The sequence below is a fragment of the Idiotropiscis lumnitzeri genome, chromosome 7, assembly GCF_059441095.1.
Source record: "Idiotropiscis lumnitzeri isolate Australia: NSW breed Sydney's pygmy pipehorse chromosome 7, RoL_Ilum_1.0, whole genome shotgun sequence".
Classification (NCBI taxonomy): domain Eukaryota; kingdom Metazoa; phylum Chordata; class Actinopteri; order Syngnathiformes; family Syngnathidae; genus Idiotropiscis; species Idiotropiscis lumnitzeri.
The window spans coordinates 19,453,430-19,467,636 of record NC_142397.1 but is presented as its reverse complement, the minus strand read 5'-3'; the positions used below and the strand labels follow the sequence as shown (position 1 = coordinate 19,467,636).

The 14,207-nt window shown below is 44.4% G+C and overlaps 1 protein-coding gene and 1 long non-coding RNA gene across 2 annotated transcripts; one reads left to right on the top strand and one right to left on the bottom strand.

Annotated features, from left to right (window-relative positions):
- Positions 1-6,977: 6,977 nt before the first annotated feature.
- Positions 6,978-11,779, bottom strand: pou2af3 (POU class 2 homeobox associating factor 3). The gene is made up of 5 exons (XM_088301016.1): positions 11,683-11,779; positions 11,121-11,221; positions 9,562-9,613; positions 8,552-8,862; positions 6,978-7,505 (listed from the first exon to the last, which is right to left on the bottom strand). The coding sequence occupies exons 3-5, from the start codon at positions 9,596-9,598 to the stop codon at positions 7,152-7,154; spliced, it is 702 nt and encodes a 233-aa protein (XP_088157142.1). The 5' UTR covers positions 9,599-9,613; positions 11,121-11,221; positions 11,683-11,779; the 3' UTR covers positions 6,978-7,151.
- Positions 11,691-13,779, top strand: LOC148333875 (uncharacterized). Its single transcript, XR_015844266.1, has 2 exons — positions 11,691-11,842; positions 12,881-13,779. It is a non-coding gene; the product is annotated as an uncharacterized LOC148333875 (long non-coding RNA).
- Positions 13,780-14,207: the final 428 nt, after the last annotated feature.

Genomic DNA, 14,207 nt, shown 5'->3' with positions numbered 1-14,207 from the left:
GGGACGGACTGCCCAGCTCTGGAAATAACATATACCTGCACATTATCCCACGTGCAATCAAAATTATTCAACGTGCAAAATACAATATCTGTGCATACAACACAATGCAAATAACAGGTTCAATGTGTGATAAACACATACTGGTGTATTTAACTCATCCCCGTCATTACATATTCACTGTCATTATGGTACTCACTGACCACTGAAGTCGCAACGGGGCTATAGTTATACTTTTACTGCAAACATTATTGCATTTAAGTTGACTCTTCAGCCTTTGTGTGTTAAAAATCTAATTATTTGTTATTGTGTAAAAACTGTAAAAAATCTTCATTTTCGTGCCAGGGCAAGTCTCGTTTACCAGGTTACGGAATTTGGTATACACACCTGGCTAGGTGGAATGGAATGGAATTTCTGTGACTAATGACGTACATTGTTAAATGGAATGATTTATACTTATTCTCATCATCCATCCAGTCACAATCAAAATCACTCTATCCTGAAGCGATTCATCCAGATGTTTTTTTTTATGTATGTTTGATCAATGACAAGCCAGAATGAACACAATCCAAAATGAAACAGAACGAGGTTCTTATGCTTTTTAAAATTAATATAATAGATGCAATGCCTGACATGTAATGTGGGTGGCTACACTTGTCGCATCGCAGCGGTAAGAGCAGAAGGTTATTTTCATGTGACAACCGTTTCGTATGTTGAATTCATATTTGTATTACGATTTAGCGACAATTTACATAACCAAAACATATATGACCAATATATAATTTGTTTTCCAGATTCGTATGTGCTGATATGTATCTTAAAATGGCTTCAGGCACTTTTAAAGAACGAAGATGCATCAATAAGGCAAATATGTTCTGCTACATATGTGGGGATTTCACAACAGTAGCTCAGTGTTGAACAAATATTTGTCTCCTGAGAACTGCTTGCTTTTATTTTTTGACTGTAAAACCGGAGATCAGGACAAATCCTGGGCCCCACACATCTGTTGTAAACGCTGTTACAATCGACGAACTGCATGATTTAAAGGCAAGAAGGCGGCCTTCAACTTTGCTGTGTCCAAGGTCTGGATAGAGGCACGAAGCCATGCAGAGGATTGTTGTTTTTGTCAACAAATGTGATTGGTTTCAACGCTTCATCTAAAAAAAAAAAAAAAAAAAAAGATCAAATAGCTCAACCGTCCCTCAGCTATGAGACCTGTTCATCACTCTGATCTTCTGTCCCTACACCTCCAACAAATCACATTATTCTTCCCTCCTCAGATAAAGAAATGCCTTCAGGGGAAGAATCTGCCAAGTCAATATCATCTGAAGACAACGTTTGCGTTTATGCAAGAGCAAGTGGCAACGAAGCACACTGGATCGCTCAGAAAGACCAGAATGACCTCATCCGTGATTTGTATCTATCTATCTAAGCATCCGTCAGAGCTTCTGGCATCTCGGCTGAAGCAGTGGAACTTGGTCAAGGCAGACGTAAAAATCACCTGTTTCAAGGACACGAACCAAAGAATTCACTTCACTCGACATGGAAAACAGGTTGTGATACTGCAGCGTGAAGTAGACACAGGTGCTTTGGACTCAAATGCACGACTCAAGAGTTGGTGAGGGTAAAAAACGTTAAATTCTGGCAAAGGTCCGTTCACGTGAGACAAAATCGATCAAGCAGAGGTACAACGGACGTGAGGCAAAAAACAGGGTCCAAAGCGAGCAAGGGTATGGCTATGAAGATAATCAATGCTGAGACAAAAGCCACAAGGGCTTGAATGGGGATGAGAAACTGGTGAGGGCAAAACAATCCGGGAGCAGGTGAAACTGACTACTTTTGTGGTAAGCGATTTTCGTTCGTTTTTTGTTCCTTGCCTTTTGCAAGCGTTTTCTGTTTTCCGCGTTGTTTTCCTGGTGTGAGATTTCCACCAGTGATTTATGTTACACTTTCGGTACCGCGTGATTGTTTGTATAGATCTGTTTTTGTATATAGATTTTGCTACTGGAATAATAAATTCCTTGATCACGAATCTCTCTTTTCTGAGCCTGCGTTTTTAGAGTCTGCCGGAAAAGCAGACCCAACAGAATAATCCGACCATGGACTCTGCAGACTCTGAGAAGATCTATAGAGCTCTGGCCAGCCAAGGACGGCTGGTGGGGCAGCAGTCAACGGAGCTCGCGGACCTCCGCAGCGCCGTCGGCCAGCTGGCCCAACGGTCGCCTTCCGCATTCGCGCTGCGAAGAGCGGCTTCAATGACTGTGCTCTACGAACATTCTGCTCTGAAAGACGAGCTCGCCGTCCGCGAGGATACGGCGTCCCTGGAGGAGCTCATCGGTCTAGCGATCCGCCTAGACAACCGCCTGCGCATCCTCCGGTTCCGGTTTCCCATTCCTCCGACGAACCGATGCAGCTGGGAGGGGGCCGGCTGGATACGAGGGAACGGCAGCGACGGTTCCAGTCGGGTTCCTGCTTCTACTGCGGCTCACCGGGTCACCGGGTCTCTTCTTGCCCCACACGCCCCTCGCGCCGGTCGTCTCCAGACACTACCAGAGAACTTTGTAAGTCGACTGCCGACCGCCTCGACCCTCCCGACTCCTGGGAGGAGGGCTTGGACGTCGAGAGCCAGGGTCTCAGGGACATTCAACCCGAGGAACCGAAAAGACTCGAGGTAGACGGCGAGATAATAGGAACGGGGGCCAGTATCCGAATACGGGCCCTGGTTGATTCGGGAGCGGACGACTGCTTCATCGATCCTGGGTTGATCGCCAAGTTAGGTTGCGCGGTCGAGGAATTAGAGAAGTCTGAGAGAGTTTGCGATCTAGACGGGCGGCTCCTGGCGGACGTCAAACGAGTAACGCAACCCTTAACCTTAAAGTTATCAGGTAACCACGTGGAGAAACGGTCATTTTTTGTCATGCCCTCGCGAGTAGCTCCGATCGTTCTTGGGCTACCCTGGTTGAGGTGTCATCAACCGGCGATCGATTGGGGCAGATTGTCCATAGATAATTGGAGTCCTCACTGGTACACGCATTGCCTACGCTCGGCCAAAGAGGGGCTAAGTACCCGGGTCGCGCCCCCCGAACAAATCTGTTTAGACAACGTACCCGAGAATTATCATGACCTTCGTGCAGTGTTTAGCAAGGATAGGGCTCAGTCCCTACCGCCACACCGTCCTTACGATTGCGCCATCGAGCTAATCCCGGATTCGATCCTGCCAGCCACCCGCTTGTATAAAGTCTCCCTGCCCGAGCAAGCGGCTATGAGGGAATACATAACCAACTCCCTCGCGGCCGGATTGATTAGGCCTTCGAAGTCCCCGGTGGGGTCGGGGTTCTTCTTTGTGGAGAAGAAAGATAAGACTTTACGTCCGTGTGTAGACTACAAGGGGTTAAACGACATCACCGTCAAGAACCGCTACCCGCTGCCATTATCGGACTCCGCTTTCGCTCCGCTGCAATCGGCCACCATTTTCTCAAAACTCGACTTACGTTCCGCTTATCACTTAGTCAGGATTCGGGAGGGGGACGAGTGGAAGACCGCGTTCAAGACACCCCTAGGGCACTTCCAGTATGTAGTAATGCCGTTCGGCTTGACCAACGCCCCCGCTGTTTTTCAAAGTCTCATCAACGACGTATTACGCGACATGCTCAACGTCTGTTGTTTTGTATATCTGGGCGACATATTAATTTTCTCGCGCTCAGTGGAGGAACACCACCAACATGTCCGGGCCATACTGCAACGGTTATTACAAAACAGACTCTACGTCAAGGCCGAAAAGTGTGAGTTCCACACCAGCTCTGTCCAATTTCTAGGGTTCATCGTGGAGGAGGGGCAGATTAAGGCCGATCCGGCCAAGACTCGCGGCGTGTTAGAGTGGCCGACCCCCACCAACCGAAAGCAGCTGCAGCGCTTTTTGGGTTTCGCAAATTTCTACCGTCGCTTCATTAAGGACTACAGTCGCCGTGCGTTACCCCTTACTCGTCTTACGTCAGTCAAGACTCGCTTTACGTGGGATCAAGGGGCCAACACCGCCTTTAATAGTCTTTAGCGTGCCTTCACCAACCCGCCAGTACTGCGTCATCCTAACCCCGAGATGTCTTTCATTGTAGAGGTGGACGCATCCAATTCAGGAGTGGGGGCGGTGCTGTCACAGCGTTCCCCAGTCGACCAGAAGCTCCATCCCTGCGCCTTCTTCTCCCGCCGCCTCAGCCCGGCCGAGGCCAACTACGATGTGGGCAACTGGGAACTGCTGGCCGTAGTTCTCGCCCTACAAGAATAGAGACACTGGTTGGAGGGCGCCCACGAACCGTTCACCGTGTACACCGACCACAAGAACCTTGCATATATTCGAACTGTTAAGAGACTCAACCCACGTCTGGCCCGATGGTCTCTGCTCCTCAGCCGCTTCAATTATACATTAACCTATCACCCGGGGTCCAGAAACACCAAGCCAGAAGCCCTGTCACGCATCCATGACCCGGTCGAGGAGGGACCAGGACCCGACAGCGTGGTACCAGACCACCGCCTGGTCGGAGCCTTGCGGTGGGAGATTGAGCAGCGGATCCAGGGGGCACAGGATGAGGCCGGCACTCCGTCCGGTTGTCCTGAGGGCCGGTTATTTGTGCCGGTTCAGTTGCGCTCCGAGGTGTTGAAGTGGGGCCATTCCTCCAGAGTGGCATGCCATCCCAGCATCAACCTCCAGCGGGACTCCTGCATCCCTTACCGATACCCCCACGACCCTGGTCTCACATAGCACTGGACTTTGTCACGGGTCTGCCTGTCTCTAGGGGCAACTCCGTCATACTCACCGTCGTTGATCGTTTCTCCAAGTCTGCCCATTTCATTGCCCTGCCTAAGCTTCCGTCGGCCCTAGAGACTGCCAACCTGCTTGTGCTTCATGTTTTCAGGCTTCACGGAATACCCACCAACTTGGTGTCCGACCGAGGGCCGCAATTCGTGTCACAGGTATGGAAGCGCTTCTGCCGGTCCCTGGGGGCCTCGTCGAGCCTATCCTCCGGTTACCACCCTCAGTACAACGGACATTCCGAGAGGACCAACCAGGACCTGGAAGCCGCCTTACGGTCCGTTTGCCTCGATCGGCCGTCTTCATGGGCCGACCATCTACCATGGGTGGAATACGCGCACAATACGCTGTTCTCGTCGGCCACGGGGCGTTCGCCCTTCATGACCCCCGGCGGCTACCAGCCGCCGCTGTTCCCATCTCAGGAGGGGGTGGTCGAGGTCCCTTCCGTCCAGCTCCACCTGAAGCGGGCACATCGCGTTTGGCGGGAGGCCAGGTCGGCCTTGTCCCGCACCTCCGAACGCAATTGGCGGATTGCTGATCGCCGTCGACGCCCGGCCCCGACGTACAAGCCCGGCGATAAGGTATGGCTGTCCACCCGCGACCTCAATTTGGCCGGAACGTCCCGCAAACTGCGTCCACGCTTTGTGGGTCCGCCGCCGAGAATCATCGATGGTGGTCCTGTGTACACGATGCGGGAGATCTTGGACTCTAGGCGCAGGGGCAGGGGGTTCCAGTATCTGGTCGACTGGGAAGGTTATGGTCCGGAGGAGCGTCAATGGGTCCCCCGCTCCTGGATCATGTGTCCCTCGCTTATTCGGGATTTCCACGCTAAGCACCCGGGCAAGCCAGGTGGTTCGCCAGGAGGCGTCCGTTAAGGGGGGGGTACTGTCATGATCCGTTTCTGTCATGCCTCATGTTTTTGTTGTTGTCTGCTCAGCTGACGTGGGGGCGTTCACTCCAGCACCTGTTTCCTGTCTTGTCGTCACGGCTGGAGAGACGCGCCCACCTGCCACGCACCTGTTTCCCATTGATACCATGATTACCTTGCTATTTAAACGCGCCGCGCTGACGTCTCAGCGTCGGATTATTCCCTTGTGCTCATGTCCATGTTCCAAGTGTTTACTCTCGCCATTCTTGTTATCTACTTTACGTGTTTCTCGACCTCGTTTCCGCCCATTGACAACGCACCCAGCCTTTGTCCTTCTCGGCCGTGTTTGCTCGCCAATTGGCTCATCTTACCCTTTTGTGGTAAGCGATTTTCGTTCGGTTTTTGTTCCTTGCCTTTTGCAAGCGTTTTCTGTTTTCCGCGTTGTTTTCCTGGTGTGAGTTTTCCACCAGCGATTTATGTTACACTTTCGGTACCGCGTGATTGTTTGTATGGATCTGTTTTTGTATATAGATTTTGCTACTGGAGTAATAAATTCCTTGATCACGAATCTCTCTTCTCTGAGCCTGCGTTTTTAGAGTCCGCTGCCGGAAAAGCAGACCCAACATCAGAAATGTTGATTAGTTTAATCCAAGCTGATTAATATAAGTGTCTTGTTTTGAAAAAAAAAAGAAGAAAAATAACCTGTTCGCTTTAAATGAGGACGAAGGAAATCAAAAAGTATTCACATTAGACTGACTAAAATCGAAGGATTTGAACTATTTGAATTATTGATAAATAAGTGATTTTTTTAAATATTTAATAAATTGTCCAAAACCTTTTCAACTCATTTCTATTTTGTGTCCAATGAGCTTGCTTGCAAGAATGTTTGACTAAATGCTTATGCTTTACTGTTATTGTGTTTTACCTCAACCAGAGTTTAAAAGTTTGATTATTTAATTTAGCCACTCTGGAGAGGAACTGTTGAATGCAAGGGGATCCCATCCACCCAAATTCTAAAATTATCGCCCCAACCCTGACCTATTTTCTTCCCCAAGGCCAGCCAGGATAGGCTCCAGCATGGTACAGAAAATGAAAGGATATATAGTTTATACACACAAACTGTACCTAGTTCTAGATAATACATATAATTGGCTAAGCTATGATGTGAAATCTAAACGCTGGATTTTTTTTTTTTGTGAGCACCTGGAATCTTCCAAAGATCACATCACAGTTCCATTTGTGTGACCGTGAAAATGTATAGGATAATTAACGGATATTGAGAGTGTTTTAATATTTTATTAAAAATGCAGACTTGTCATGGGTATGAAAATAAATCTGAGTAATTAAAAATAAAAAGCCTCATAAACTCAGCCACTTCATCCATTCATTATCCATTCAACATATCCACTCCATCCTTGCTTCGAGCCACGCACAAGCAGATCCTTATTGAGCGCTTGCAAAGCAATCAACTCATCATCATCATAATACATTATAACACATTTCAGTGCTCAATGCAAAATTGCTCTTGAAATAATTCTCTTCCATGAGGCAGGGGTATGCACAGTCTGTGGGAGGGTAGTAAGGGGAGTATTCAGGAGGGCAGAAGCTCTCCTGCAGGTTGGCCCAGCACTGAGGCATACAGTAACAGTCCTGTAGGGTGCAGTGCTGATTGTGGTAGTGCTCGGAGGAGTAGCTAATGAAGTTGCACTCCATCCTGGTGGGGGAGTCGTAGCAGGAGGATGAGGAAGAGGAGGAGAAAGAATCCTGCGGCGAGTAGCTGTTGTGATCCACTGGGCTGCACAGCTTTAGTGACTCTGGTGAGGAGCATGGAGCCTAAAAGAGATACAGCTTTAGTGACTCTGGTGTGGAGCATGGAGCCTAAAAGAGATAATGCTGAGAGTCCAATATGACCGTTGAAAGAAAATGCTTAGTTTTATCATGAGGAAAAAGAACATCACCGCTTCACATGCTGCATGTCATTTGATAAAGGCGAGCTAGGATTTTCTTCAGCTCAAACATAAAGTGGTTCAAAAATATTACACCTTTTCAAAACCATAAAAACTAACTTGATGATGGTTGCAAAGGAAAATGCGGTTTGCTAATACAGACGTTTGTTTCCTCTTTCAAACCACAATTCTGTTTGATGAAAAATTCCAAACTTTTTTCATATAAGCAAATTTAGCAGTCACGTGGTCTATGAGTGTGTCTAAATAACTCTGTAATCTAGTCAATTAGTTTTATAGTGGACATTTTCAACGGGCAAAATGTTCTAGAGCATCAGTCCCCAAGATGGTGTCAATAATGTAAATCATACTGTCGATTATTATTGTGTAAAACATTATTAACTTGAGCTGTCTGCAAAGGTTGACTCAAGGCAATGACCTGAATTACTGACAATCTACACAATGTTTCCATGTTCTATGTCTTCACATAGATGAATATCACTAATAATGTCAAATTAAAGGTAATTACCCCCATGGAGTGCATGCACTAAATTATAGTCGCTGAGCAGATATCTTCAGATAACTATGTGAACGAACACACAAAATAACCCGTGTTTCAAATCTCCATTTTATCTTGTTGGTCAAATGAATTGAGCTCCCTGAGGTGGTCGTCCGAGGAACCTCCATTCTTTTGCATCATCGCGGTGCATTCTGGGACTTGTAGCATTTATGATGCTTTAGTGAAATCATGTGGCCCTAATAGCCTGTTATATTGCCAGTTGTTTTAAAAATCGGATTATTGAGTATTTTTAGGAAGACTTTGGTAGCAAGTCCAAATCCTAAGCATAAAATGCATTACTAGCTCTAGCAAAAGAAGAATTTTAGAAGTTTCAATTTGAACAATTGTCTAAAGCCTACTCGTCAGTGCAGCCCTACCATCCCGTGGCCATAGTTGTCTGAGTCCAAGGCAAGGCCGTGGCTCCAGGGCAGCGACAAGGAATGAGGGAGAGGCAGGGAGCTGTTGTAGCAACCATCGCCGTTGTTGATTATGTTGTTTCCACTGAAGCAGTCAGGCGGCACCATCAAGTCCCCAAACGGCTGCTGGGTGCACATAAAGTCGCTCTCCTGTTGCTGGATGCTGCACCCATTGTCAGCGACTGGGAAGGAGGCGGGGCGCGGCTGCTCGGCTGTAGAGCCACAAGTGCCGGGGTTCACAATGGGAGTGGTGGGGGCATCCACATAGCTACCTGTATTTAATTAATTAAATAAAATCCAATAAATAAACAAATCTTATAAGTGATTAACTAAAACAAAGCCATACATTCCCGCATGAAACCGTCGTTCAAATGAATGGCAAATCCCACTCAGTCCCCCACCACTTCAAGTTTCCCTAATAGTTCATCTGACTGGTGGGTGGTGAAGATCTTATTCAAATGTAGTTGAATAACAAGCGAATAAAAAAACAGGTTCAGCTAACATGCTTTGGATGCTGTACACGCAAAAAGCCTTTATTTATTGCTTTGGAGCTCTTTACACTACCCATCTGAGTGCCTGACCCAGAATTATTTCCAATCACTCTCTGTTTATTTATTTGTTTTTTTTTACAGATTTAAGAGCTTCTATGATCATTAACAAGGACGACATTTACTTATGAATAATTTAAGATAGGGACGTCTCGACATAACCAGCTGCCACAAATGTAGGCAACGTTTAGAAATTTTAGGCAAATGCATTTCCAATTGCATTGTCAATTGTTCCAATGAGCAGCATGACCTTTTATGTGATTTCTTTCATATTGCACCCCAGACCATAGTTGCCATGGAATTAATAGATTTTTCACACGTTTAATTTGGGTCATTTATAATCCGAATGCAGAGTGATTTGCCATTGCATTGTGATTGGTAATTCATTACAAGCAAAGTTTCGATGATGCTGTGGATACTTACTTGGAAGAGGTGACGCACAAAGAGCCTGAAGATCCATGCAGGCTTGAGATATCTGAATTTAAGGGAGAAAGGAAAGATTTAAACAGGGGGGAAATGACAGAATTATTTATTTATTCATTTATTTAATGTTTTATGTGTGTTTTCAGGACTAATTGTTACTCAGAGGCGCCGCAACAGTGTAAGGAAAAGTACTTAATCATTAATAATTTTCGACATGCAACGTTCGTCGACAAAACGCACAAGGCCCTCGCTCGCAGTCACTGCCTAGTGTCTTACCGCCGAGACACGACCAATATCGATCCATATCAATGACACATGTAACCTGAAACCTCCATAGACACTACAGCGATACGTTGAAAACCCCCCTGAGTGGGGCCCCGACTACCAGTGGCCGACTTTCTGGTGCACTTCGTGTCGGGGAAAAATGACGCGACCTTTATCTGTCAGGGCATGGAAAAAGGGAAAAAAGAAGACGACGGAAAAGACAGCGGCAAAGTGGTAAGTTCAAACGTGTATAATCTGACATTATTTAAGAAAAAAAGTTGCAGTGCTACTTTGTCCCTGTCTGTAGTGCAGTCTCACGAAGCGCAACTGGACTTGACATGATGACTGCACCTGCTTAGCCATGATTAATTAAACAAATAAAGTAACTAAAGTTGTATTATATTGTACTTTGGAAGAGGATCATCTAGGTCCTTGAATTTTCTGTATGTCAAATGAATCAAATATATTATCAGCAAGTGTGAAGTTGAGTGTTCGTTAATTATTCCAAAGAGATCTTAATATTTGGTGTGCAGCAACATTACTATAGCATACACTATTCTTGAATATAAATGTGCTTCTCCATTGTTTTTTCTACCCGTAGGTTCTTTGTTCAAAATTTTTTTTGGGCTACAACAAGGTGTCAACAACAACAACAACGACCTGGCTCTACAGATGAAGGGAGAACTGTAGTTTTTTAACATTATAATTAAAGAGATTAGCTCTCCTTTAAATGGATCTTGATATGTTCTGATTTAATACAATAAATAAATAAATGTGATAAATTTTTTTCTTGTTCTTAAATTGTGGCTATTTGGGTGTCATGGAAAAGAGCAATATAAACTCGAAGCATTTTTAAAATCAGCTTCAGGTGAGCAGAAACTAAAGACAACAAACTATTTCATTTTTTTTTTACTTTTCTTTTTTTGCTTGATTGTGTTTTTGTCATTCAGAAAACGTTGCACATTTCAATAGTGTATATTGTATTTAAAGTTTTTATACATGATTGTGCACGTGTGTTATTTAAAATAAAAGTTTTATGTATTGAATAATGATCTTGGTGTTTTTGGGCCCATGATTGGCTCCCTCTTGCCTAGGTCCCCTAAAGTGACTAGAAACGCCCCAGGTGTTATGAGGCTACATGTGCCAGTGTCAGTATGTGTACATAATATTGTTTGGGTGTGTTTTGCTGGAAGGGCACTCATCTATTTACATGTAAAGTTTAGTTCTGTTCTACTCTTGATCGAGTTTACAGGAAATACAGTGGCATGATTAATATGTGATGAGAGTGGAATTACCGTTTTCACTTTTTTACGGTTGGCCTCGCGGGCTCTGTGTCTCTGCAGAAGCTCTTTGACTGTGGTCTTCACCCTCACCCCTTGGTACACCCGCGGCTTATCTGCAAGATGGGGGGTGGGGGGTGGGGGGGATCATGTCACTCCTGTTTACCAAATAGTGGACAACAACAAACACCCACTCGGCTCCCAGCCTCTCCCCAACAGCACGACCCCTGCGCACGCTCCTCAGAACCACATTCACTCGAATTCCTCTGGATTCTCTCTTGATAACAATTAACGATTTTATTTATTTATTTGTTTATTTATTTATGTGTTAATGCACTCTCATGGAGAACACAAACATGGTTTCCCCACACAGAAAACACGTGTACAAGGTGATACACAATATGAAGTCCTAAGTTCTTAAGGTATACGGGAAAACATGCATGTATTTTAGGTACGCTAATACGCAAAAAAAAAAAAAAAAAATACGTGCTGTTCTTTACTCTCCAAACTTTTTTTCCTGGGTTGGCCGTGCGTAATCACGCGTAAAAGCGCACAGAATCTCCCTTTAATACATTACCTGTCCCTATTCACTCTGGTGAGCCTGAGCGCTCTTTCCCGGTCAACGCGCCCCTTTCCAGCCATTCGTCTTAAAACGTCTGACAACGGAGCGAATGAACGCTTCCTCTCCATGCGTGTATCTGCTAGACGCGCTCTTTCAACCACCCCACCCCACTTTGGTAAGCTGTACAAAATATCCGTCTGTGCGTGTACGTTAATTTCTCGATTGTAATGGATCGCTATGATCGACATTAATATGAGGTGTAAATGCGTTTGTCAGTCGCTCGGGATAGTTGATGTACTGTAGAATAACGCGCCGCGATCGTGTAAAATAGGAAGAAATGGGGGGGGGGGGGTTGTACTCGAGTCGGATAAGTGAAACTCATTCGATGTGTTAACAAGCTATGAAAATGTTGATGTTTGCGAGAAAACACCAGTTCAGAGCGCTAAACGCTTAAGTATGTGCAAGGAATGTTGTGGTTTTATTGATTTCGTGGGAGAAGTATGCGCTGCGTGTAGTCTGTAGAATGCGCTATCTCCGATTTCAGTTATATATTCAAATCGATCTTCTGCACGGTTTCTAAAAGTAATATGTGTCGGAAATTCGTTCGAATGAGAGAAAGGATCCAATGGAAACCGTTGCATAAGTGCGTCTGATTTTTGCCCAAAGGCTCGGGATTCCCAATTTGATAAAGCACTAACCAGACAACGAGGAACGCCATCTGATAAATATTCATACATCTAAATGCTACTCCATGATTTGTCTTAAACGTGGCAATAGAGGGCCAAAATTAAACTGCAGACACATCCCACTGTACGTTTAGTCATAACCGCCCGTTACACAAAAGCAGTCTGCGGTAAGACAAAGAAAACTGTCCAAATGTTACTTTTCCCCCCTAATGGATGTTGGATAAAATGAATATCATTATGCTCTGAAGACGCAAAATAACACGTAATGGAAAATAAAATAACACAACGCCCTGTAGTTAGTGAGAGGCACAGATTAATTTGAATGAAAAAGACTTCCCTGAACGAAGAAACAGGTGGTATCAACATGTAAATAAGTTAATATTTTTTTTAACTTGGCAATAAGTCCAATTTTGAACGAAGTTCGCTGCTGCGAAGTGAAGGAGGAAATACATGTTGCCCGCATGGTTTAATCAGTGCTTCAATTATCATTTCAAGCATCACTTATGTTCTCTTTTTGTGTTTAACAGGAGAAAAATCTACAAGTGGATTGGACTTGATGAAAATGCTTCTCGAAACTCACCAGACATGACGACAGAGATGATGAGAAGTTTCCCTGATCAAGACCCGTGGGGCTCCTCAATGTCCCTTTCAGCCTCAGCACAATGACCAAGAACGAAAATTGTACAAAAGTCTCCAAAAATACGAACACAAATCTGTTAGAGCAGCTTCAGAGCATACAACAATATTGTAATATAGCTGGGAACATTTTAGTTTGGGATTTTCTCCCTCCATGCCTACTATTTAAAACCCCTAGAACTCAATGATTTGACAATGATTTGATTGCGCGTTACTTTCGATTTGAATATTCAGAGGCAACCGAGTTATATCGATTTTTCAGTAAAATCCACTAAATTGGTGCATTCTAAATCTACATTATTAATATATTATCACTTTATTTTACATTTGGATCGAAAATAAATCATATTTTTATTCATTTATCCTCCTTTTTCAAGATGACAGCAGCACACCCCCTCATTAAGCACTACGGCAGCAGTGCGCATTGAGCGCAACTTAAAAACTGCAACTTCATTTCAAAAGGTGATTGCATATTTACAGAGCTTGCCCCATACGTCAAGACTGCGATCAGACACATTTAATGCTTTAATGATGGAAAAAACGGATAAAAGTGTGTCTCTGGTGGGCGTGGCAAAGGGCAGTAGCCATCTTTGGATCCACGGGCCTTCAGCAAGTGCAGAAAGAGAAGAAACATGTCCACTTAAAACGGCTGAAGGGGTTCACACTCAAATAGACTTTCTATTAAAAAAATAAAACCTCTATGCTCTTGATTCTTTACTCTGTCTAACTATTAAAATGTTGTCTTTAAAAAAAAAATCAATAAACATATAGGACTCCGTGTTGACTCATAGTCTAAATGCACCTGTTTCATTCTGTATTGACTCGTTAACTGTTGCACATTATTTGGTTCAGCAAACAAGATTTTTGATTTTATCATCTAATAATATTTATTCGTATATTATGTCGTAGTGAAACAAACATTTTTTTCTCAGATACAATAAGCAAAGTGCTCATATAGGCAAACGGTCATTGCCATAAGATCAATAAGAATACAGTGATGCCAAAGTAGCATCCAAGGCAAGTTTGGGATTTTAATTCAATAATTTATTATTATTAATAGTGGTGGTTAATTATTGTTAGTAGTGTAAAGTATTCCAGGAGAAATCAAAGGTGTTCACACTTGGAATGCCGAAAAATACCGTTGAGATAACTCTATTCATAATGCCAATTTTTAAGTATTACTTTGGGGGTAGGGTGATTTTTTTTGTACTTTTCCTC